Here is a 26,022-nt window from a genome sequence, read left to right as displayed (position 1 = left end):
TACTGTTCATAGCTAATTGGCATAAACATGGAGTAGTCATGTCTTAAAATATTTAGCAGTGTTATTCATGATGTTATTTCGGCATGGCTAGCCTTGGTGAGGAATATTAATCACTGACGAATCAGTAGATGAGAAATTAAACTGAACAATGGTTTATTTCACAGTGTCTGCAGAGGAGGACAGTGGTACTGTGAAGGGGAGCCATGCCCAGGGGTGTGTGAGGTGTTTGGCAATGGACAGTATAATACCTTTGACTCAATGTGGTACCGCTTTGATGGGAATTGTCAGTATACGCTGGTTGAGGTGAGTTCTTGTTAAACTACTAGATGCAGGAAGAACAAATGTGAACGGTGAGCTTCATTAGTTAACATGGAATCTTTTGCAAAAAAAGGAAATGTTTTGAAGTGTAACAAACTCTTTACTCACAACGTAATGATGTTCAGTAGAAACTGAATTACGATGCACGTAAACTAAATTTCTCTCAAATATGATTTTTATTTACGTGTACAAATAATGCAAGTACTGTTTTCTGCGTGTGTCTTAGGATGCCACTGGGGATGGCCACGGGCTGTTTGCAGTCAGGGTGGAGAGTGTGCCTTGCTGTGACGAAGTCTTGACCTGTTCTCGTGCAATTTCAGTGGATCTCCAGGTATCTAAATCTCTCTTGATATGTCTGAGCATTGATGCTGTCAGAAAAACTTCTATCTCGAAATAGTTCATTTAACAGGAGATCTTAATTAAGTTTACTGTACATTAATGGAAAGAAATTTTACTCCTAGTGATTTCGGGCCATTTCACAATCTAAGCTCATATTTTAATATGAGATGATTTACTAATCAGGTGTTTCTTCCTGTAAAATTAATTTACATTGTTTTCTAATGGGCTCATTTATCTGTGCATACCCACTAATTATGTGAAAGTTACAGAGAGGCAAGTTTGACTCTTTTAAAGGGCGATTGTACAGATTTTTCAAGATTTCTGCATAATTAAATGTTATAATATAAACAAAGTCATTCAGAGTGGTCTCAAGTGAAATGTTCTATTATATAAAAATTGATAGCTCACAGTGGTGGTGATAGGAACCAGAAATCCAGAGCTTCAGGGCCTCTAAAAGCTACAGAAAGTTATTATACATGACGTAATAACGAACATGCTGCCTGATGCATCCATCACAACCACTGTAATAAAAAATGATGATTTTCTACAGTTCACATTGGACCACTCTGACTGACTTCGTTTACATGTCAATGATTTGATTATGTAGACAATTAGAAAAATCAGTGGAATTCCCCTTTAATACCTACATTTTCTTTTGTAGTGTGTGGTGCACTGTTAGAAATTAAGGTACTGCGCAGGTACATTGTTCATTCATCAAGGTACAAACAATAAAAATGTGGTTTTAGGGTCCGATTGTGCACCTTAAATACTTTTGAAAAGTACATATTTGTACCTTTTCATAACCTAATGTTTTAAAACAGAACAATGAATTAAAAAGCCTGGAGACGAGATGGGCTGTGTGGAGTCAATACAATTTAGAAAAATAATTTCAATGGATTATGGTACAAGCATGTTCCCTGACTAAAGGTACTAAGATGTAACCTTGAGGGTTCCATCCCAGTGACACTTTCGCACCTTTTTTCTGAAAGCGTATACTGTCCTAAATGATCTGCATGTTATAATTATGCTTGAATGTGAGTGAGTGAATTTTGATTGAATAGGATGTGGTGACTCTGATCCTGCGTGATATGAACGTCACACAAACACTGAAGGCTGGGTGGCAACTCCAGGCGCAGCCACTATACTCTGTACATACTGTGGGCCTCCACATCATCATCTCAGTGCCAGATCTGGGGCTCACTGTGATCTGGGACAAACACACCAGAGTCAAAATCAAGTTGCAGGCCAGATGGAAGGTAAGCAGCCCTGCTGTTGTTTGTGAAAAGACCTGATGTACAGCAGCTGACAGTGGTATTGAAGTTTGCATGGACTTTTCATTTAAGCCAGATGAACCATGAACAGGTTCCATATACCATAAATATTCCATAAAAAATCAGTCAGACAATATGACATGCTGGGTTGAATGTAATTGTAAAGGCAAGTCGATTTAAAGACTTAAAATATTGTATATTTTTAACTGCCCCCCAACATGTGGTTTTAGTTTTGAACAAAGTGGTCAGAATATGTGGAACTTCTTAAAGCATGTTGAGCAAGCTTGTAAAGTAAATATGTATGAAGCTGCTTGAGAGAATGCTTACAGTGTGAGAAGCTGCGTAAGGGCAAAGATGGCATTTTTTTTACGATACTATTATTATAAAATGTGGAGAATATTACAACTAATGAGAAGCCCTTCATGAGAATGTGTTTCCAAATGTTTTACTGGTATGTAATGGTTACATTTATATGCATAACTTTGGACAAAATTGGGCCAAATTAAATTTTTTTAAAATGATAATACATAAACACAACCTCTGCAGCAAACTGTTTTAATTTTGTTCTGCAAATGTTAATGTAGTTACTTTATATTTGGAAAAAAATGAAACCAATAATGTTCAGGTCAGGGGCTTATGAGAGCCAGTCCAAAAACTTCAGCTTGTTTATCTTGAAGTAGTTCATGGTGGATTTTGAGGTATGTTCTGGAACATTATCATGTTGTAAACACCAGTCTCTTGACTGACTATGTCACATTTGCTTCCAGAATCGGCTAGTATTTAGTGGAAATCCTTTTGTCCATGTACTTGTGCAGTGTTTCCTGTGCAACTGGCTGCCACACAATCCCAAAGCATAGTAGAGCCACCCCCAAGCTTAACAGTTGGCAAGATGTTCTTTTCATCAAATGCTGTGCCTTAACATTTGCAGAAATATGATATTTTTAAAAGTTTCGTTGCTGAAGAGGTTGTGTTTACTTTTTTACCTTCAACAATCAACAAAATGTGTAATTTGGGCTGAGGTGCCCAAACTTTGGCATACCGGTTTACCTTGGGTATGTGTAATACTTTATTCCTTCTTAAACACATTCAACTGTTTTAAATGTTCTAATTTTAATTCAGTCCTAAAGGATTTCTCTTCATGTCTGTGTTGAATTTCCTTGACCTTTTTCTGTGTTTATCTTGCATGTGGACTGACAGGGTAAAGTGCGGGGTCTGTGTGGCAACTTTGATGGAAAAGTGATGAACGACTTGCTGACCAGTAGCTCCTCCGTGGTGTCCAGCACATTGGAGTTTGGGAACAGCTGGAAGACAGCTGTCCCACCCTGTTCAGATGTGACCCAGGAAGTATTTCCCTGTGAACGTCATTCGTACTGTGAAGCCTGGGCTCAGCGTCGCTGCATGATCCTGCAAAGTGACACATTCAGAGACTGCCACCTAAAGGTCCTTATCCAACATGTTGTGTAAAAGACTTTGGGGAAGAGATGGAGGAAATGATCTTTGTTCATTTGAATGGATATAGAACTCTATGTCTTTATTTTTAATATGAAATAAGACATTGATGTGATTCATATGTATTAATTTCATAAGAAATATGTAATCAAAAATAACTATACTGCTATAAAATATTCACTACAGTTTTATGTTTATTTTGTCTGAGTCAAATAGTTTGGCACCTTGTAAGCATATAGCTTAGATTGTTTTTAAAATGATCAGTTCAACTGGGTGATTGTGTTGAGATGATGAAGAGAGGGGAACATCAGTACTTCATTAGATGATTAGATGTTTTTTTTTGCTGTAATTCGCAGGTTGATCCGACACCTTACTACCAGGCCTGTATTCTAGAGTCATGCTCATGTGAGTTTGAGGGTAGGTTCTTGGGATTCTGCACAGCTGTAGCAGCATACGCTGAAGCCTGCACAACACAGAATGTCTGTATCAACTGGAGAACCCCAGACTTGTGCCGTATGTACCTTTAGACCTCAACATCACTTAGTATTTTCATTTTATCTTTTTTAATGGCACGTGCTGTATGCAGGAAATGGAAGTGTCTTGTAATATATTTTATGAAAACTGCACTAACATATTGATTGTTTTATATTTGTGGCAAGCTTTACTCTCCTTCACACCCAGCTCAAACTATAACACACCATGCTCTAAACTGAGATGCATTTCATGAGTTTAATTTAGTTAACTTGAATTTAACAGTGACTTTTACGGTGACGAACACTTTTGAGTAGAGTAATATTGTCTACTTAATAGAAACCGGTAAGCTGACAGTCACCATCTGTTCACTTCTATTATAGCAATGTAGGCTAAACTAGTCAATATGTACGATAACAAGATTTTAATGTAAATAAGAAAAACATGTAAAACGCAAACTTAACCTTAGTATGATGATGACATGTTATAGCACAGAACTAACGAAAATAAAAAAAAATAAGAGTTGATTAAAATAAACTGGGAAGCCCAATCTCCAGTGTTAAAGTATATTATTTTGGGCAAGGTCCAAAATACAGGGCCCCCCCCCCAGTAAATTTCTTGGACCCCCCGATTTGTCTCAAAATCAAAATGGGTATCCCTGAAAATAAACTTGATGTTATGCTCTCCCTTAGGGGAAAAATAGACACTCAAATACAAATTCCCCGTAAATAGGGAACTCAAATGTTAATATTAATAACTGATAAACTGATGCAGCACTGATCTGCCTCAGGTTGACGCTGTAGCATATTGGTTTACTCAGTTGGTCCTTCAAAGCCTAGCAACTGTAACTATGGTTGGGATACCTCTAAAAAACTTGTAAATCTGAAAACTTGCCGAATTTCTGTGGACAGAGTGAATTTTTACTAATTTTTCATAATCGAAGAGTAAAGTTAGTGTCAATAAACAGCACAAAAGGTGCTTCGGTCTTGCTCTAATAATGAACAGGCTTGTTCTGCTTAGTTTGTTTGTTGTTCGTGATGCATGTATTTCATTGATTAGAATGTGCACATGCAGGTCGTTTCAGAAGACAGGTTTAGTTTGAGTTTAAGAAATGTGGCAGACACAGCCGACAATGTCTGTCATACAGGCTCATTATTCCAAATCAGTGCCTTTAATGTCACTGCAACAAACTTTGATGTTGTTTAAAAAATCTAATTTCAAATTGCTTGTTGTAAATTATTTGGGCTTTAACCGCATATTTTTCTTGATAATTATTGATAAGACCCTTGAAATCAATTCGAGGTCTGAAACTCCAGTTCTGGTTTTGCTCTTTTACACACACACAGCAGCGAGTTGCCCCGTGCCATGCTGCTACACAGAGACACCATCAGAAAATTATTTTTCATTCTTAGGTATAGTTTGATGTTTTAAGACACTTTAGACACTTTATCCAGAGCCCTGAACCATATGGCCTTATGACATTCAATGAGTCATGCCAGACTAAGTTTTAATTATTACTAATTTACTAAATTACTAAACTTAGTGGGGATTTCCCAAAAGTACTACAAAGTAATAATAAACTCCCTTCCTGGTATGTGTGGAAATCTACTCCCTCACTGTGTCTGCTTAGTGGAGCGATTAACATTAATTGTGTACGTTCTTTCCTCCACAGCGGTGTATTGTGACTACTACAATGAAGAGAGCAAGTACGGTTGGCATTATGAGCCGTGTGGTCAGATCGAGACTTGTGGGAAAAAACAACGCTTTACTGGAAGGCTTGAAGGTTTTCATTCTTCCCTTTGTGTCTTTGGAATTCATTCTATTTTCACACCTGCCTGTAGTTTTGCTATTTTGAGGGTCTCATAAACTGATTGTGATTTATGTTGTATAAATGAATGATATTTAAATGCATATGTTTATTAGTGTTTTGCATTTTTTGTGATACAGAATAGATTTAAATAAATTTATGCTCTTTTTGGCTAAGGTTGTTACCCAAGGTGCCCTGCAGAGATGCCATATTTTGATGAGAACACAAGAAAGTGCTCCACTTTGGACAACTGCACATGTTTCTTCAACAACACAGTAATTAGACCTGGTGATAAAGTGACTACCTACAGGGAATGCTGGTTAGTTAATATTTTATTTGCAATGCTGGGTAAAATGTAAGGTACTAGTTTTATTTAAATGTCTGTAATATATAATAGCTTATTGAATGGTTTGTGTTCTTGCCATAGTGAATGCATTGGTGGACAAATCATTTGCGGTGAGAATTCTTTTTTTGTCAGCTTTGATATATATATAACTAATTTTACATTTTAAAATATTCATTGTAAAAGATATATTTGTGTGTTAATTTTGAATGCAGGAGAATGTGCAATACCTACCCCTGGAAAGAAGATAATCATTTACACTGCAGGAACTACAACCACAACGACTACAGAAATACCAAGCACGACTGGAGAAACTAAACCTACAACTTCACTAATTACAACTACGTCAAGGACAACAGTGATTAAAAGAACCACAGAGACACCAGGTACGACTAAACTAACTGAACCCTCAAATAAACCAGAGACAACAGTGACCACAACACCAATGACAGAAACACCAGGTACAACTGAACGAACTGTACCTACAACTCCACAAAATACAACTATAACAGAGACACCAGAGACAACATTCACCATAACAACCTCCGAAGTACCAAGTACATCTGAAAGAACTGAATCTACAACTGTACTAGAGACAACAGTGACCACAACACCAATGACCGAAACACCAGGTGCAACTGAAGAAACTGAACCCACAACTCCACAAACTACAACTATACCAGAGACAACAGAGACAACAGTCACCACAGCAACCTCTGAAATCCCAGTTACAACTGAAGAAACTGAATCTACAACTATACCAGAGACAACAGTGACCACAACACCAATGACAGAAGCACCAGATACAACTGAAGAAGCTGAAACTACAACCCCACAAACTACAACTGTACCAGAGACAACAGAGGCAACAGTCACCACAGCAACCTCTGAAATACCAGGTACAACTGAAGGAACTGAATTTACAACTATAACAGAGACAACAGTGACCACAACACCAATCACAGAAACACCAGGTGCAACGGTCACCATAACAACTTCTGAAATACCAAGTACAACTGAAGAAACTGAAACTACAACTCCACAAACTACAACTATACCAGAGACAACGGTCACCACAACAACCTCTGAAATACCAGGTACAGTTGTAGAAACTGAATCTACAACTATGCCAGAGACAACAGTGACCACAACACAAATCACAGAAACACCAGGTGCAACGGTCACCATAACAACTTCTGAAATACCAGGTACAACTGAAGGAACCGAATCTACAACTATACCAGAGACAACAATGGCCACAACACCAATGACAGAAACACCAGGTATAACTGAAGAAACTGAACCTACAGCTCCACAAAACACAACTACACCAGAGACAACAGTCACCACAACAACCTCCGAAATACCAGGTACAACTGAAGAAACTGAATTTACAACTATACCAGAGACAACAGTCACCACAACAACCTCCGAAATACCAGGTACAACTGAAGGAACTGAATTTACAACTATACCAGAGACAACAGTCACCACAACAACCTCCGAAATACCAGGTACAACTGAAGGAACTGAAACTACAACTTCACAAACTACAACTATACCAGAGACACCAGAGACAACGGTCACCGTAATAACCTCCAAAGTACCTGGTACAACTGAAGGTACTCCAGCTACAACTATACCAAAGACAACGGTGACCACAACACCAATGACAGAAACACCAGGTACAACTAAAGGAACTGAATCTACGCCTCTAGTACTTACACGTCCACCCGTAAGCCCTAAGTCATATACATCAGGTCAGCAGTCTGAGGTGACAACTCTTCCAGTCACATCAACACAATACACAACTGTAGGTATGTAATTCGTCAGCCATCTCCACAAGTCAGCCTTTACAAGTTTTATAAGGCGTCGCAAAAAATGAAAACTGTTTAGGCAGTCTGAAAACACTTTTTGTATTCTGAACAGTCTCTCTCTAATGTGAAGGGTTTTGCAGGGACCCCTTGCGAAACCAAAGCTGGCCCAGTGGTGCTGAGTGGAAAGAGGATTGCTTCCATAAGACCTGCAGATACGGCACGATTGAGATGACACCTGTCACATGTCCAACTCTGGTCCCGCCGGTGTGCCGTGAAGACTTGATGCGGGTGGTGAAAGATGAGGAGGGCTGCTGTGAAATTTGGCAGTGCGACTGTAAGTGCGGTGACAGCGCATCTCTTCCACTGTCGTTTGAGTGACATTTGATGTGTAAAGCTTGCTGCACGCAGCCGGTGTGGTGCAGAAGCGTTGTGGTTACTGCTGACTCTGTGCAAGTTAAAGACCCCCCTTCAATTATTTAATTTCCAATGAAGGTGATCATTAAGTACTGAATAAGTAATTCATTTTTCAATGTCAGGAAAAAACTAAAAACAAATTTAACTAAAACTTACACAGAAGTCTCAACATCTAAATATGTAACAAATTATTTTTGAGTATTCAGCATGTCCATCCTATATTACAGCTTCCATTCTTTTTAAATGATTTTTTATAGAAATCTGCAGTGATATTTTCCGTATCTACAAAGTTCCGGCTTAGAAGCTGCGTTTTATGCTTTTCTCAATCCAAGTAATCCCAAAAGTATTCAGTGATATTGAGGTCTGCACTCTGGGGTGGTCAGTCTATTCTGAGAACACTAGCCTCTTCTTTGTTTGATTTTCTACTTTTTTATCCATTTTGTTTTCTCTGTAAGGGCCTCTTGATAGACATCCTTTCAGACTCATAGTGTTGAGTTGTCTTCTCACAGTGGAAGGAAGGACAGAAAGACCTATGCTTTTTTTTTGGATCTGAAGCAAGACTGGAGCTTGATTTTCTCCAATCTGTCAAAGAAGAAAGTTTGAGTACTGTTCTCTGATGGTGACATTTCTAGTGGTCCACTACGTCTTGCACAGTTGTTAGGAGTCCCATTTTCTCTGTATCTTTTAATCGCTTTTTGGAAACTTCTCTTATTTTGTCTTTGACTTTCCCCTTCTTTATACAAATGGATTATCTTATATCTAACCTCCTCAGAAGTGTCTCATGAAAAATGAGTAACTTGTGCTTAGTGGCGGTTTTGAATGTAAATTGAATAAATGAAGGGTGTTCTCTGAGATTTGCACAGCACTGTGTGCTCTCATGGGGAAAAGGTCTGGTTATGGCAGTGACGCGCCCACTGCAGTTGCCGTGCTACCATCATGGTCAAGAATTGAGACCTCTTTTTTAATGCATTTTTTTGTGCAGCCGTACTTTAGTGTCAAGTTGATGCAAAAAATAACACAGTACTAGTTACTTAGTACTAGTTAATTACTCTACGGGTAATACTGAAGTAGGTTTCACATTTCTGTCTGACCACCGGCAGAATAAAACTCTGGAATGCCCACTGACGTGAGAGCAACGTGACAATGGCATCTAAATGTGCTGCTGCTGTGATTGCACTGCCAAATTACAGTGATTGAGAAGAAAACAGCAGAACTCACATATACATTGCTTTTGAGACTAAGTCTTATGTTCTTATCTTATTTCTGTTTCAGTTTACAGTTACTTATTTGTATTTTTGTTTGAAGTTACTGGCATGATGTTAGTTAAATTACAGGTCGTAAGTCATATGTGAGCGATAGCAAGTAATGGTCTGTTTCCCCATGTGAGTATATGTTGATTTCTGCTTGCAGTGTATGTAGAGGGGTGCTTGCACATTGAGCTGACTACTGACAGAATCAGTCAGCTGTTTTTCAATCCCGGTACTCTGGACCTAATGTTATGCACATTTTAAGTCTTATTTATTATGTAGTTTTCCCTACAATAACATCCCTGATCCAGCCGTGAAGAGCAGTTACAGTACAGAGTTGAATGAGGTGTTGTAGATGAGGGAAAGCATACAAATTTGCATAGTGTGGCATCCACAAAGCTGGCATTAGGAACCACTGGAATAAAAATAATAATTATTATTATTATTATTTGAATGAAGGATGTTGCTGTTTATTTCTGTCATGTGCCTGAAGACTACGTACAATTATTCAGTCTGCTTTAATTATGCTTAAATATTTTTAGCACAGAAATACGATTTCTGATTTTGTTATAATATTAAATCTGGTGTTAAGACTTATTGTTAGATGCATCGACTACCGAAGTTCGATACTGTGACGTTTCTACTAGCAGTATCTGCCAGTAAGACTCAACCATTACACTCTGCCACTGCTGTAATAATTGTTTCCTCAATATTTCCCTCAGGTCAGTGTGAGCTCTATGGAGACCCGCACTACATTTCCTTCTCAGGAACTACATTTGACTTCCTGGAAAACTGCACTTATACATTGGTGAAGGAGAAGATTCCTCGGCACCACCTTAGCATTGCAGTGGATAATTACTACAGCACGTCTTTGCTGTTCGGCTCATCAGCCAAGGGCGTCATTCTGAAGTACCATGATGACACAGTCACACTCCAGTTAAATATTGATAATTACACAGTGGAGGTGGGTATACTTCTTAAGCTATTATTATTGTGATATCTGTTTTTTCAATCACCCTGTGGCACTCGGCTACACACAAAATGAATATTCCCTTCAGTGTAACCTGATCTCAAATGAAGAAAATGATGATGATGATAATGATGATGAAGTCAATATAAATACATGGATACAAACATATTTGTGTTTGTGATGTGAGGTGTTCAGGTTTGCTGTATGCCTCAGAGAGTAATGGTACAGTGGTAAGCACAGAAATAAAAGTATGAACTGAGCGAAATTTGAATTTATTTGTAAACCAGATGAAAGATTTGTACATTTTCTTCCTGTTGTATATACTCTGTTCTTCAGTTCCCAATAAACATTAACATGTTCAGTAAAGCAGAATGATGATTAGACTTTAAGACACACTGTCTAAGTGGTCTGAATGTTTATTTACAGAAATATCTACAGCTTTTTAAAAATAAACAAGTGAATACGTTTTTAACAAGATAAATACAGTTAGTAGACTGACAGAATCCTAGTCAACTAGCAAGCAAGCAAAGTTTATTTATATAGCGCTTTTTACAGCAGGTGTTGTCACAAAGCAGCTTTACAAAACAAAAAATCAGCATTACAGAAAGAAATCCGGGCCCAAACCCCCATGAGCATCGCCAGTGGCAAGGAAAAACTCCCTATGAGACAGGAAGAAACCTTGAGAGGAACGAAGACTCAGAAGGGGAACCCATCCTCCTCTGGTCGACACCGGATAGTAAACATTGTTAGTGCAAAAATGGGGAAAACAGGTGGAGCAAATGATTAATTTGATTAGTTTAGTTTATGCAGCAGCATCAGTGGGGTCAGGATGTGAGGGTGAGGTTTGCACGGTGTTGTACCGCATGAAGCTCAGTGGTGGTCAAGCTGGTCCCGAGGGCTGGCAGCACTGGCACCCGATCAAGGCAGAAGAGGCAGCAGCATCAGAACGCACAGGATGGGCAGCTGTTCAACTCGGCAAAGAAAAGAAAGAAAGGAAAAACACACAGAGAGTCAGTTCTGTAATGGGTGACTGATCACAGATTAAAGGGTTAGCAGAGCAGCGGAGACTCTGGCAGGTATAGAACTGACAGGGAAAACTAATTACCAAAGGCTTGACTATACAAGTAAGTTTTTAGCTTAGACTTAAACACTGAGGCTGTGTCTGAGTCCTGAACATTAACAGGAAGACTATTCCAAAGCTGGGGGGCTTTGTATGAGGAGTGCTACAGTTAGACAACTAGTCAGCCCAAGAGCACAGCCCAAGCTTAAATGAATAAAAAGTTGACTTTTTCAATTAATAATGGTTCCTAGTTTACATATTTGTTATTAGTCCTCCTTAAAGGAGTATTTTTGTTGTTAATAAGCTGATTAATCATTAAAATTTTTTTTTTTTTTTCAGAAATGTACAATAAGTGGGTTTATTAGGAATGCATGGGCACTTAAGCCAGTTTAAGCTCAGTCCAGACTTTTCATGTTTTCTGTTTTTTGAATTTTATTATTATTTTTTAATAAATTTTGCACAGAGAGATTAATCTTTCATTTTATTACAAAACTGAAAAATCCATTGTTTATTTCCCCTATGCCTTACTTCCAAACTCCCAAATATTTTTGGATCAATGTCTCAGTGGGTTTGATTTCATTCAATCTGTTTTACAAAAGCTGTGCAGCACAAACAGAGAATTTTGAATCCACTGATTATATAATTTTGTATCAAAATATAAATCATAGTTCATATGGCCGAGTGGCGTAGGCAGTAAAACACTTTTGGGTAGGCCTGTGAAAAAGTGGGTAGGCCAAGTTGGTAGATGCAACTTCCGAAATGTTTATGACGTTTATATCTTGTCACTGATGACACCATTATTAAATTTATTTTTGGCATTGAAAATGGGTAGAAAACAAAAATACTTTGTCGGGGACTAGATCTCACTTTTACAGCTTCTTCAGCTGGAGCTTCAAGTTCAAAGACTGGTGCACTGATAAGGAACAGGAAGGTTTGAGGCAATGGCAGACAGCAGCTAAGCAGTGATTAGAGGGTTAAGAAAATAGGGCAGAGCCTGGCTGAAAGCATAAAGATTTGATAGGTCATATATAGTGACACTCTTAGAAAAATCTAATTTCATTATCTTGAAAAATGCAGATTAATAAATATTATTTCTCCATTTTATTGAGTAAGTCTGTGATCAATATGCATAGCCCCTGGCCTGCTTGTGACTGTGCCCCTTATATCGCCTAACCTTAAGTGGCAGTAACATAAAAAAAACCCTCAAACATTGCTGCCAGTGTTGGTAAACCTATACGGCACACATATTTCATAGTAATAGAATCTTTTAATGCCATACTTCATTGTAAATACACTTTGCAGCTACATTAAAATTGCATTGCTGCATTATTAGACTAAATATTTTCTCCCTGTGATGCAACACAGTGGCAGTAAGTGGGAGAGGTACAAAGTAAATACCTGTGGGATATTGTTCCATGATAAGAATTTTACCATATCCTAGACACCGTGGTAAGCCCAAAAATGGTGAATCACAGACAGCTCCATAGCAAATACTCCAACAGGAGTGGCTGTGTAGAGCTACACTATGCTTACAAGATGGTATGTGCATTTTGTGTATATGTGGTTTTGAGAATTTTTTTTTAATTAACTTTTTCTGGCATATTTTTTAGGCTACTCTGAACGGCATACTGGTCCAGCCACCCTACGAAGAGAACGGCATAAGGTTTGAGGGCACAAATTTTAAGGTCTTCGTTTACATTGATGAAATCCGCTCTCACATCTCTTTCGATCCAGACAACACACTGCAGATCACTCTTGCAATGGAACACTTTCGAGATAACACTGTTGGACAGTGTGGTAGGTGCCCGGTAGTTTGGTTTACTTATTAATAGTGAAATATTATAGACCAAGAAAAACTAATTGCTATAGACAAGGAATAAATGTGACCAAAAAGAGAATTACATTGCTTTAGCTAGTTCTTAGTTGCTGATAATACCTGTATTAATGTACAGCTACAATGGTAACATTTCACTTTATTATGTGACTTCTAGTGACGTTATTATGACTGTATAATGTATTACATTGTAGAGATGTATATTCTGTTATTCAATAGTTATTATACTCTATTTATTGCACATGCATCATATTGTAAGCTATCAAAGAAATTGAACCGATCAGTTAATCAGTCATTCCGGTTTCATAGCAAAGGTCTCATTTGTTTTTCAGGTGTATGTGGAGGACCCTCATGTGTACGTAGGAGTGGTCGAGCTGAGAGTGATGACTGCTGTAACATGACTGCCTATGACTGGGTAGAGGAAGACCCTCTGAAGCCCCACTGTAATGATGCCCCCAAGGATTTACCCTGCGTCCCGGTCATCCCACCTCCGCCACCTCCGCCCTGTGTGGCCCCTCTCTGTGACCTCCTCAGACATGAGTAAACTGCGTCTTTTGTCTATCTCTTTTGAACTTCAGAGTTGTGTTTCCAGAAGCACTGTACATTACATTTGGTCGCTGACCATTTGACTGATTACTGACCATAAGGATTTTCATTGAGTGGGTTTAATGACACATTTTAATAAAACTTCAGTATTTGTTAAAGATCACACAGTTGCTTTTTATTTTCAGTCAATAGTAAAGATGTTGGACAACTATTTCATACATTTCATGCAGAATTATTGCACAAAACAAAAAGTAGATCGCCATTGTATGTGATTGTCTAATCATAAAAATAGCTTAATTTACATAGAATATTACATACAATAAATGTCTTTTTTCACTTTTTAGTTTGGTGGTATTAGATTGTGAAAGACGTAAGCCTCTAGCATATCAAGTGCACAGAGTGGAAGCTACATTCAAACACGGACAAACAAAGGAAACACTCATAAGCTCTAGAAACGAAATAATCGCATTTTGGGGAAAATTGGTATAAGTCGTGAGGTGTCACGAGATTCCAACCCTGTAATATGTCTGTTCTTTCAGAGTGTTTCGTGAGTGTACTCAGAGTCTGGATGTGGAGACTCTGGTAAAGAACTGCAGGTTTGATTACTGCATGGTCAACCGGAATATGAGCATCTGTTCCCCACTGCAACACCTGAGTGAGCAGTGCAAGAGATTGGGCTTCTGTGTGTACTGGAGAAACCTCACCGAGGGGGCCTGTGGTAAGGATTCACCGTCTTAACCACATAAGCAGGATAGGAGGGAGAATGTGTCCCAGTAGTTGTTCCACACGTCTCTGAAAAATGTGTGATTTGGAACAATTTTGTGTACATTTTTTATTTAAAGTTTTTTATAATTGTTTATAATTTAGTTATTTGAACTCTTTTGCTAATGTCTGCTTTGCTGATTAGTGATGTAATGATTAATTTGTTTTCTCGATGTACCATTAATAATTCCTCCTGATGCAACTACAGCAATCCTAAAATAGTGATTGACCGTTAATCGGGCAGATTAATGCCATTTTGGCTGATGTCTGCGCTCATGTGGCTGATAATTACAAAATGCAGGCACAACCACAGGCAGACTTGTCAGCAGTGTTGCTGTGGAACAATGTTAGAGCTCCTTCCTTTTGCCATTCTACAGGCAGACCTTAGTGGGAGCTGTGAGACAGTAAGAAACATGCCAATGCTGGGTTTAACTTCTCCTGATAGAAATGGTGACACTTAAATTCCCAGCTTTAAAAGCTCAATATATAAAAATATCAAAATATATAACTGGCCACTCTTAATTACAAATACAATATTTACTGTCAGTATAATTAAATTGATTCCAGTCTTTTAGTGAGAAAATTTGAATAACGTTAACTTGGGAGAAGTTGGGAATTGGAATGGTAGCCTTCGATAAAGTAGCTTCCAGGGCTCAAAAAATTGTTGTTCTTGTCTCAAGTCAACAATCCGCTATCACAAGTGATTGAATTGATAGTTATAAGATACTGTTGCCTTTCCTGATTTCTGCCTTTAGACCGTGGTCTGAGTGGTTCAGGAGAGGAGAGCTCTGCCCATTATTAGCTCCAGGGCCAGAGAGAGTTTATCTTTCAATCCGCTCTGGGGAAATACCCGCGATTTTGGCATGTTTCCTCTGATAAAGGATGAGTTAGACTGGAATGGCAGTGAAGTGCTGGGCATTTACTGCAGACAGTTTGATGATAAATTAAAAGAATGAGTGGCCTACAAGAAAAGAAAAAATGCGAGAGAGAGAGAGGGCATTTCATGTTGTGGCAGTGGCTACAGCACCACGTGAACTACAGGTAAACTCACTACAATTACCCCAGTGCAATGAACTCAGAACCTTATTCCTTTACGTTGCCAACAATACCCAGTATTAGTTACACTCAGTTGCATTTGCTAATGGGCTAAAGATCGAGCTTCGATGGAACAAGATGGCTTATGTTAACGGGAGTCCGAAGCTAGCATTAATTGTTTCAACTTACCAACAACATTTTGTGGAACGAACGTTATGAACTACTTGTGTGCGTAGTGTCTCGTGTCTCTCTCCCTCTAGGTGTGTGTGTGCACTTGTCTGTGCTTCATTTCACCCAAGCTAACTTGGCATAGCGTGTAATGATAGTGGTGGACAGAATCGTGGGACAGAATCTTCGCTCTATCACATTATCGTCACCTTTAGTCACTTGGTAGATGATATGACCAGCATATCTACAAAATAACCCAATGCATTTTTCTATTTCATTAACGATTAAAAATTTCATCTAAAAACATGTTTCTGGATAAGATAACCAAGTAAATTAGATTGGGAATATGCATGAAATATATTTAAATTTGAAACAAAGGAAAGTCATGAAATACATGGCTTTTCTTTCTGTTTTTTTTTTGTTTGTTTGTTTGTTTGTTTTTTCAACCCAAATACTGACCTTATATTTTTCTGTTGTAGTAATACAGATGGCTGGACAGAAATATATAAATTATTCACTTAAGCAATCAAGTGTTTCTTTTATTATTATTAAATTGTTGTATTTTATCAGATGCAAAATAAAGGCCAAACCCCACCCCCCCCCCTTTAAAAAAAACCCACGTAATATCGGCCTGCTTTCTAAATATTGGCATTGACCACTGAAAACCCACATTGCTTAACCACTAATACCAAATACCAGTACGTATGAATTGGTCAAAAATAGGTTTTTAAATGCTACGAATTGAACAAATCGTGATTTATTGCTTAAACCAATGAATCATGAATTGAATCAATTTGCTGGCTGCTCAAGAGTCCCCCATGCATGTTGATGTGGTAGGAAACTGTGTTTCTGTTTCTGTTTTAGATGTCACATGTCCTGATGGGATGATTTTTGATGAGTGTCGCAGCATTCCAGATGATGTCTGTCGAGGCGGGTAAGACATCATCAGTTAGATCGATCTGTCCATCTGTCTGTATCTCTCTATCTGTCTGTCTGACTGTCTAGCTGTCTTTCTGCCTGTCTGTCTTAGTATCTGTGTGTCTGTCTATCTGTGTATCTGTGCATATGTCTATGTATTTTTCTATGTATCTGCATCTAACTGTCTTTTTTTGTGCCTTTGTTTATCTACCTATTTTTTTTATATTTTACAGCTTTACAACCCACTTGCCTATTTTGTTTAAATCTGACAAGATAAAAAAGTACCTTTGCTAGCATGTCTCCATGTGTCATTTCTGTTTTTCGCATAGGCTGCGCGTTCAAGGGAAATTCGGTACAGATAGTATGAGATCTGGCTGCTTTTGTCCAGACAACAAATGGCTTGCAGACGAGCACAAGACCTTCTGTGTATCTGAATGCACCAGTGAGTGGCAGACTTTTCCCATGTTCCATATGCAGTCAACAAGCAGGACATTTACTCATTTACTCAGAAGTTCACACAATGCAGTTATTTGACAGTAATACATTTTTGTTATGTTGACTACATATTTAAAGACATTTAAAAGCTGGCATTCTGCATTTAACCATATAATCAGTTTCTTTTCAGATTCAGCATAACAAGGTGTGGACTGTCAGATTAACTCTTTAGTGATAGAAGTTTTCATACAATCAACTAAGACCACCTATTTTAAGGCCCAATCCCATTTCTTCTTTTTACCCCTACTCCTTGTTTTCGAGCGTAAACCTAACCCCTTGGAACTGAGTTACAAGGGGTAGTGGTTGAAATCACGAAATGGGACAACCCTCAAATAAAAAAAAAAAACAAACATTGCTTCATTAACAGGCTACTAGCGGTGCTCTGTTGGCGATCCGGCCTGTCTTCAGTGACAGCAGAAGAGGGAAAAGTTCAGCAACCTCTCTGCCAGGCTTTATTTATATTTAGGGCATCATGTGCTTTCAAAGAGGGGGGATAAGACAATTATTTATTATCACTCACTGCTAATTCTTTGGTGATACAAGCTGAAGTCTGATATTCGCCAGCTTCTTGTTCGAATTTTCCCGTTCCACCTTAAATGGTGCAGCAGTTACATTCTGGCGCTTCAGGCGTGAATACTGCTGGACTATTTATGGTGGAACGGGAAAGTTAGCTAGGTAGCTACCGAGACATTAGCATGCTATTAGTGTTTTTTTATGCTTGTTATGAAGAAAACAATCATAATACATTGAAACGACATTAAACTAAGATAATACAATAGTTATTGTAATTTTTAACAGAGAAAATACTCACATTTGTGGGTTTCTTTGGTCACTCGCGCAGCCATCTTGCTGGTTTTTCTTTTTTTCTCATAACACTCCGTTTGGAGTGTGCCTCTGAAAAACTTCCGTTTGGAGGGCCTTGTAGCCCTAACGCTTTGCCGTACCCCTCCATCTCAACAAGAATTGGGATACCCTAACCCTAGACGTGAAAGCGCAAAACAGAGGGCTAAGGGCTAAGTGGTGGGGCAAGGGGTGAAATGGGATTGGGCCTAAGTGTCAGTGGGGGTTAGTGGGGGTTGGAGGGGAGGGGGTTAGCTCTTTTTATAAAACGCTTTGATCTTCTCTGGCATATCTAAGTATCTAAACAGACATTTCTTGTGTATAATTAAAGAAACGTATGCTTTGTTTCTCTGTCAGACTGCAAAGGCCCACTGGGAGAGCCCATGCCGGTGAGATATTACTCTTTCATGTAATATTAAATTTAGAAATTACCCAGCTACCAACTAATTATAGAATAAGTCCAATAGTATTTCTGCATTGTTAAATATATGGAAATGTATTCAGCCAACAGGAGCCAAAATATTCACACAGTTTACTGACTTTTTACAAATACTTCAACATTTGTCTGAAGCATGTAAAGCCCCCCCCAGTCAATCATATGTACACGCAATCAGAATGTGTAGTTGAAGCTAGCTACTTGGCACATGGGCTGACACGTGCCAGTAGATGGAACTTAACAACACCAGTGTGGGTTGACAAGCAGCAGTAAAAATGCTCATGGCAAAATCTGTAACACCAGTATTTCCTGGAAGGGCCCAGTGGTGAGTGATAGGTCCTGGGAGATGATATTTAGAATTCTTTCTAAGCTATTGGTTGCACCAATATGTCACAAATACACCATATAACTCAACATATGGAAGGCACTGCCAGTCTCTTGGGGTATTGATGGCCTTAAGTCATGGTTTAGCCTTTTGTATTTTGAGTGACAAATATTTACTAAACTCTAGCAGAGATTGATGCTCGGAGATGTAAGCGAGAGTGAACAAGATGTGCATGTGAGACAAAGGACCTGAAATTTCAATGTGAAACAAGCGTGATGTGAAGCACCGTTTTCGCTAGAAAAGCTGCTGCATGTGTGTGTGTGTGTGTGTGTATATATACATATATTAAACAATAACTTGCCTGATTATGAACATAGATTTTGACTCTTTACTATGTCTGTGGTTGTACTCCAAGTTCATTTTCATGTTATCTATTTCATGTTATCTGTTTTCATGTTCTCTATTTAGGCTGGAGCAGTATGGGAGTCAAATTGCCACATATGCACATGCAACAACCAGACTCTGACGGAGGAGTGCATACCAATGCCACCTGCTCCAGACCCAACTTGTAGTGCAGACTCCATGCTTGTCTCAGGCTGCTGTGGCAACCAGATATGTGGTAATGTAGAGTTCCATTCAGCATTTTAAGTTATACTGAAAATTGCATATTTTCAAGTGATGGTCTTTCTCTGCTTTGCATTGTCCGTGTGCTCTCATATCCACAATGCCACATTTGTTTTGTTCTATTTGCTTCCACTACATTTAGTGTAAAAATGCCACCACAGGTTTTAACAAGACTGGTAATGCTGTTTTCTAGATAAGAAAAGATTTTCAGCATTATTTTTAGTACCAAACACATACTAAACTAGGGCTGCATGATAATTCATATTTTTATTGTTATCGCGATATGAGTTTCTGTGATAAACAACATTGTTAAGGGCTGCAATGACAGAAGAGATCAAATTACCTCACATGCAGCGCCGAAGTGATGTGAGTAGAAAGGAGAATGTAGCGTTAGAAGCCCAACAAGTGCTTCTCTGCACTAGGCTTAAATGCTGCTCTTTAAGGTGGAGAGCAAGTAACTTAACCAATCGATTAAATGGCCAGTTACAAAATTCACACGTCACAAACGGCTCTATTCTGAACTGCTAGCCTATAAAATGTTTAATGCTTAAAATGTGATAACTACTCTAAGTCTCAGTGTTGTGTGTAAAATGGATAGATTGTATATTAAAATGTATGAAGCAGTAATGGCTGCAACAAACCTGCTTCATAATAAGGAGCTTTTTAATGAATTCATATTTTTATATTTATTCATTTTGTAGCCCTATGTTGAAAATAAAAGTATGCATATTCATTACAAAAAGCTCTTCGGAAAATCCTGACTGTTTTTAGACCCGAAGCACCTCATAGAACTCAATTATAATTCACAGGCGGCTAATTTCCACAAGGGGGCACCATTAGCAGTCAGATAGCTTTTGATGCTTCATAAGAGCTGTGCTTTGCATCAGTGACATTGCAGATCCTTGTTCAGTCTTTCAGTGCACAAAATTCTTGCAATTCTGTTATAAGTAGCTATAAGTATATGTCATTATTTTTATTTTGTACAGTAGTTTTTATTTTTTTGTTTAACCTACATTTAACCAGGTGAGTCATTAATAACAACTTCTTATCTACAATGGCGCCTGTGAATAATGAATGGTGCTTTTATAATTTTCATGTTTTGCTAGTTGCTTATAGGTTGAGTTAGATTTATGTTTACACAACATAAAATTAAATTATTGTGGAACATCCAGTCAGAGGCACCCTATTTTAATGAAAGTTTATCTCTTCAAATATCCGCATTGTGAAATCCTACAGCTTCATCCAGCATCAAATTTTATGTCCATATCATGCAGCCCTATACTAAACACAGAGGGGTGGAGGGGAACTTGATCTGGAACCAATGAAAAAAACATTCTTAAAAATAGATCACACAGTGCTAAGAAAGAAAAACTGTATCAAAACTTTTGTGGATGGATTTACACCTTTATTAATTGCTAACACAGATTTAGGAACATTTAAACTTCCTAAATCTGTGTTAGCTTTACGTTCATTACAGTATAGGCACACTAATTATTATAGCTTGGGCTTGATGTGATGTTTCTAACCATTCCTCATAATCAGTGTCAGTTTAAACTATATTTTAAGATTGTTCATCTCTCCTTCTTGTAGTTGAGAAGACTTGTGAGTACAATGGACAGAAATACAAGGTAAAGGAAATACTTTACATAGTTGTAGATAACAATAAGGATTCTGTGACTAGTTGTATCTGCTGCTACAGTTTACGTCCCCTTTCACTTTCATGAGGCCAGTATACATTAACATAACATTGCATTAAATCAACTGTGAACAATGAATACAGTGAATCCATTGTAACTTCTGATGAAGTAACTGCTGATGGGTCTTGAGTATTTATGTAATTAATAGTTAAAGGTAATGGTTTGCAAAATGATAACACGGACTGCACACACATTTTGTGCTGCATCACTACACATTTTGCACCATGTTTTGCACCTGCATCCGGTCCTGGGAGTATAAATAGTGTTAGTCTGATGGTAAACATTAATTCAACACATGTTCAAGGCTTGTCCCTCTGTCTAGCCACAGAGTCGGCTGCCTTTGTTTTTTTGAGGAAGTCTCTAAACAACAGACCTTTTGAGAGCCAACAAATTTATGCCTGGAGTTTATAAAATAAATAATTAGTTGACAATGGAATTAACACATTTTTCTTCTTACCCCAAATGATGTCAATCAGCCAGGACTTCTTTAGTGTCTAAAGTTTACCTCTTTAATTTTGCACCGGAGATATGAGGCTAATGTACACTGTATGGACAAAAGTATTGGGACACCTACACATTACACTTACAGTAGTTGTAATGACATCCCATTCTAAATCCATAAACATTAATATGGAGTTCATCCCTCCTTTGCAACCATAACAGCTTCCACTCTTCTGGGATGGTTTCTACAAGTTTTTGGAGTGTGTCTTGGGAATTTTTGCCCATTCATCCAGAAGAGCATTTGTGAGGTCAGACACTGATGTTGGACGAGAGGGTCTGGCTCGCAATCTCTGTTCTGTGCAGGCCTGTCAAGTTCTTTCACACCAAACTCACCCAACCATGCTTTATGGACCTTGCTTTGTGCACTGGGGCTCAGTCATGCTGGAACAAAAAAAGGGTTTTCCTCAAACTGTTCCCACAAACTTGGAAGCATACAGTTGTCCAAAATGTCTTGATCTGCTGAAGGATTAAGTTTTCCTTTCTCTGGAACTAAGGGGTCTAGACCAACCCCTGAAAACAACCCCATAGCATTATCCCTCCTCCACCAAACTTTACACTTGACACAATGCCGCCAGGCAGGTAACGTTCTGCTGGCACTTACCAAACCCTGACTCACCCATCAGACTGCCAGATAGAGAAGTGTAATTCATCACACCACAGAATGCATTTCGACTGCTCCTGAGTCCAGTGGTGATGTACTCTACACCACTCCATCTGATGCTTGGGCGTTGTGCTTGGCACCCATGCCATGAAGCTTCCGGTGCACAGTTTTTGTCCTGATGTTAAAACCAAAGGAGGTTTGGAACTCAGTTATTGAGTCAGCAAAGCGTTGGAGACTTTTATGCACTATGCGCCTCAGCCCTTAGCGACACGCTCTGTAAATTTACATGGTTTGCCACTTCATGACTGAGTTGCTGTGGCTCTTAAATGTTTCCACTTTTCAATAATACCTCTCACACCTGATTGTGGAATATCCAGAAGGGAAGAAATTTTGTGAACTGACTTGTTGCAACGATGACATCCTATTGCAGTCCCACACTTGAATTCACTGAGCTCTTTAAAACAACTCATTCTTTCACAAATGTTTGTGAAGGCAGACTACATGGCTAGGTGCTTGATTTTATACATGTGTGGTAATGGGACTGAATGAAACACTTGAATTCAATGATTAAGAGGTGTGTCCCAATACTTTTGTCCATATAATGTAGCTAACAAGAAATTGAAACATATACGTAAGTAGCAAGGCCTTTCAGAATTATTACATAATCACCTGATCGCAGTTGTTTGTGCAGATTGCAATTATTGAAGTTGATCACAGTTATTTTCCGCAGTTGTTAGCTTTCACAGACATATGTTTATGTTGCTACAAACAATGTGAACTGGTTGCATTTTTATCCGTTCTTTATTCCTTCTGTGACTCAGGTTGGGGATACATGGACAGACCATTCACGGCCCTGTGTGTCATTTAGCTGCACAACCGCAGGCACTGAGATAGAGAGGCGTGTGTGTCCTGAGCAGAGCTGTTCTGAGGTAAGCCTGTCCAGGCAGCTCCACAACATCCCACTAATGCACTCTCAGTGCAGTGCATGGATTTGAGATCTTGGAATCACTGATTTCTTCATTGTTTTCTTCCTGTCTAGGAACTCCGCGTGTGGGACGAGCATCATTGCTGCTACTCATGTAAGTGGCTTGTTTATATGTTCCTTAAGTATTATTTCTTGAAGCCTCCTGTAAAATGTTCTGAATGTTGCTCCCATTTCAAAGTTTAAGTGCTATATGTTTAGAATAAGGGGTGTTTGAGCCACATGTTAGAACTTGAAGCATGAAGCATGGGTGGGCTTTTCATAGTGGACATTAGCAAATTTCTCTTGGAACAGTAGTAGACAACAGTCACTGGCTAGGTTTCCATCTTGTATGTTTATGTGAATTTTGACATATCAATTAAATAATGCTTGACGGAAATGGCAAGTATCAAATGATGGAAACACATTTTCTCAATAAATAATGTAAATACAAATAAAATAATGGTCATATGACCAATCAGGTGTTTCCATTTTTGGACGGCAGCAGCTACAGAACAAGTACCAGTGGACTGATGGTGAAATGAAAACGTGTAAAACATAACACCAGTATTAGACAGTAAACAGCAGCATAATGTGCAATGAGGTGCTTGCTGCTGATTCATGGGCGTTTCTATTATTTTAGCCAGTGTGTTCTTTCTCCATCTCTTATAATATAAAGTACATTCATAAATGACAAGTTGCCCAATGAGGATTTCTCTGTAGGTTTATTCCATATTTGTCAGAAGTTCTTTTTGTAAAGTATTTTTTGTTTCTTTGGTGACATTTCAGTAAATGGTTTCTTCATAAACGGAAAGTTTCTATGGAAACCTGACTGCTGTTTGCACTGACAAATACTTACGTAGAGGCTTTTCTTTGTGATGCTCGCTATAACTTGCATACTAAAACTTGCATACCATCCTAGGCAATGTCACCTGTGCAGTCAGAATATCCAAGGTGACCATTAAGGTCGACGGCTGCACTCAGGAGGTGGAGTTACCCAACTGTGAAGGCTACTGTCCATCAAACTCTATGTAAGATTCAGCCTCTACATAAAGCATTGTTATATGTTATATTTCCTCAGACATTATAAGATTTACAGCATACAGGAGAAGTCTATATAAAGAAATGTTATAATGTTTGTTTTTACCACAAAAACTATTTGAAATATTTCTTTTGCATGGATTTGTTAGATTGTAGCTTCTTCAAAGGACTGTTTTTGTTTTTTGTTTTATTTTGGAACATTTTTATTAAGCAAAAACTACTTAAGTGAATAGTGTCAACATCTTACTCAATTAAAAGTGACAGTATGGAGCCAAAATATACATTAGTGAAAGTCAAAAAAATCTAACATGCTCAAAATTAAAAAGTAAATACTTTAACAAATGAAAGAGGCAGGGCATACTTTTATTCCCTTCCTTGTCTCAGTACTTGATTAGTACTTAAGAGCAGTTTTATTTTACTTGTGGATTGTATGTTAAAAGTTTGTTTTAATTTGAAAAATACATAAATTTATAAAATGCATAGGAACTCAGCTGATTGCCAAGAGAGAAAAAAAGAGACTTTGGCTTTTGAAAATTGGTACTTTGAAGATCTAAATAAAGATATAAGTAGTTTTCTTTATCTTGGAAATTCAGAAATATGAAAAATTGGATATGAAATGCTTAAGCTAACACACTGACAGACAGAAATCATTATTTAAATCTTAATTTGTTATTAATGTTTAGTTTGTATTATTTCTATTTTTTCAATGTTAGTTTTTCCAATCAAATAAATTCACACTGGCCAGACAAATAGCTTTTAAAGATCATTTTGCCAAGAGGCCTAAGACTTCTACACAGCACTGTACCTTTGTTTTATGGTCATTAAGCTTCAGATGTACTGTACATAATTCCGGATACCATTAAAGCCACTATAATATACACTATGATAATCACTGGTCTTAATATTAGTTTCATTAGATGAATAATGTTTGTCCGAAGTGGTATAATGTTGGTTTGTTCTGTAGGATGGTGCAGTCCGGAGAGATTCTGCAGCTGGAGCAGGAGCGTCACTGCTGCCAGGAGAAGAACTATGAGATCAGACGACTTTCTTTGAGCTGCAAAGGAGCCACACCCAGCCATTACACCTACAACCATATCACCAGCTGTGAGTGCCAGCCTGACGCCTGAAATCCCATCAGATTAACGTTATCATTACAATGAAGGAAAACAGGATCTGTGTTTTCAGAAATGTTGCATGATTTGATTTGTCTGATTTGTTTATATTATCAGTGATTTAGCTGCAATTGTGATTGATGTTTTAAACTCATCTTTTTGCCTTCTGGTGTTTTCTACTTTCCACTGCCACCATTCTGAGCCAAACTGCCACAAGGACTGCCTGTGATATGCTTGCCTTTTTTGCTGGAGCTTAAATTGTGATGTTAAGTATGTGCCATCCTATCAAAACCACAATGAAGAAAGATAAACACAGTATAATATCAGGTTTTAGAGCTCAGGTTTCAATGTTTTTAGTGCACAGTTGACCTGTTATCTTTTTTGGTGTTTTGTACTCTTTTTTTATTTGTTTCTAAAGCACTTTGGTTGTAAATCACATTACCTCTTAATGATGGATTCAAATGATGTAATCATATAATAAAAATCTTGATTCATAAGTTGTAGTTGTTTATTTTCCTGTTTAACTCCAACCCACAAATATGGCTGTCATAAAGTTTTATGACAGTTTATAATATGTTACGTATTGTCTTGGTAGAGATTGGTTCAGCTCTGTGAACAGA

General features: G+C 38.1%; 1 protein-coding gene across 1 annotated transcript in view; it reads left to right on the top strand.

Moving 5' to 3' along the window:
* The window catches only part of LOC118811197 (mucin-2-like), a 39,317-nt gene extending 13,418 nt beyond the window's left edge, over positions 1-25,899 (top strand). Inside the window, exons 21-43 of the mRNA XM_036575361.1 lie at positions 165-303; positions 545-649; positions 1,719-1,913; positions 3,126-3,368; positions 3,734-3,890; positions 5,521-5,631; positions 5,833-5,974; positions 6,083-6,111; positions 6,214-7,815; positions 7,946-8,149; positions 10,199-10,440; positions 13,117-13,303; positions 13,673-13,880; positions 14,426-14,604; positions 16,716-16,785; positions 17,099-17,211; positions 18,462-18,493; positions 19,334-19,484; positions 21,080-21,117; positions 23,110-23,217; positions 23,328-23,367; positions 24,172-24,280; positions 25,255-25,899. Coding sequence (XP_036431254.1) covers positions 165-303; positions 545-649; positions 1,719-1,913; positions 3,126-3,368; positions 3,734-3,890; positions 5,521-5,631; positions 5,833-5,974; positions 6,083-6,111; positions 6,214-7,815; positions 7,946-8,149; positions 10,199-10,440; positions 13,117-13,303; positions 13,673-13,880; positions 14,426-14,604; positions 16,716-16,785; positions 17,099-17,211; positions 18,462-18,493; positions 19,334-19,484; positions 21,080-21,117; positions 23,110-23,217; positions 23,328-23,367; positions 24,172-24,280; positions 25,255-25,417 — 4,567 coding nt within the window. The 3' untranslated portion in view covers positions 25,418-25,899. The remainder of the gene's footprint in view (positions 1-164; positions 304-544; positions 650-1,718; positions 1,914-3,125; positions 3,369-3,733; positions 3,891-5,520; positions 5,632-5,832; positions 5,975-6,082; positions 6,112-6,213; positions 7,816-7,945; positions 8,150-10,198; positions 10,441-13,116; positions 13,304-13,672; positions 13,881-14,425; positions 14,605-16,715; positions 16,786-17,098; positions 17,212-18,461; positions 18,494-19,333; positions 19,485-21,079; positions 21,118-23,109; positions 23,218-23,327; positions 23,368-24,171; positions 24,281-25,254) is intronic.
* The last annotated feature ends 123 nt before the right edge of the window (positions 25,900-26,022 follow it).

The sequence above is a fragment of the Colossoma macropomum genome, unplaced genomic scaffold (assembly GCF_904425465.1).
Source record: "Colossoma macropomum unplaced genomic scaffold, Colossoma_macropomum, whole genome shotgun sequence".
Taxonomy (NCBI): Eukaryota; Metazoa; Chordata; class Actinopteri; order Characiformes; family Serrasalmidae; genus Colossoma; species Colossoma macropomum.
This window is presented reverse-complemented; position numbering and strand designations above follow the sequence as displayed.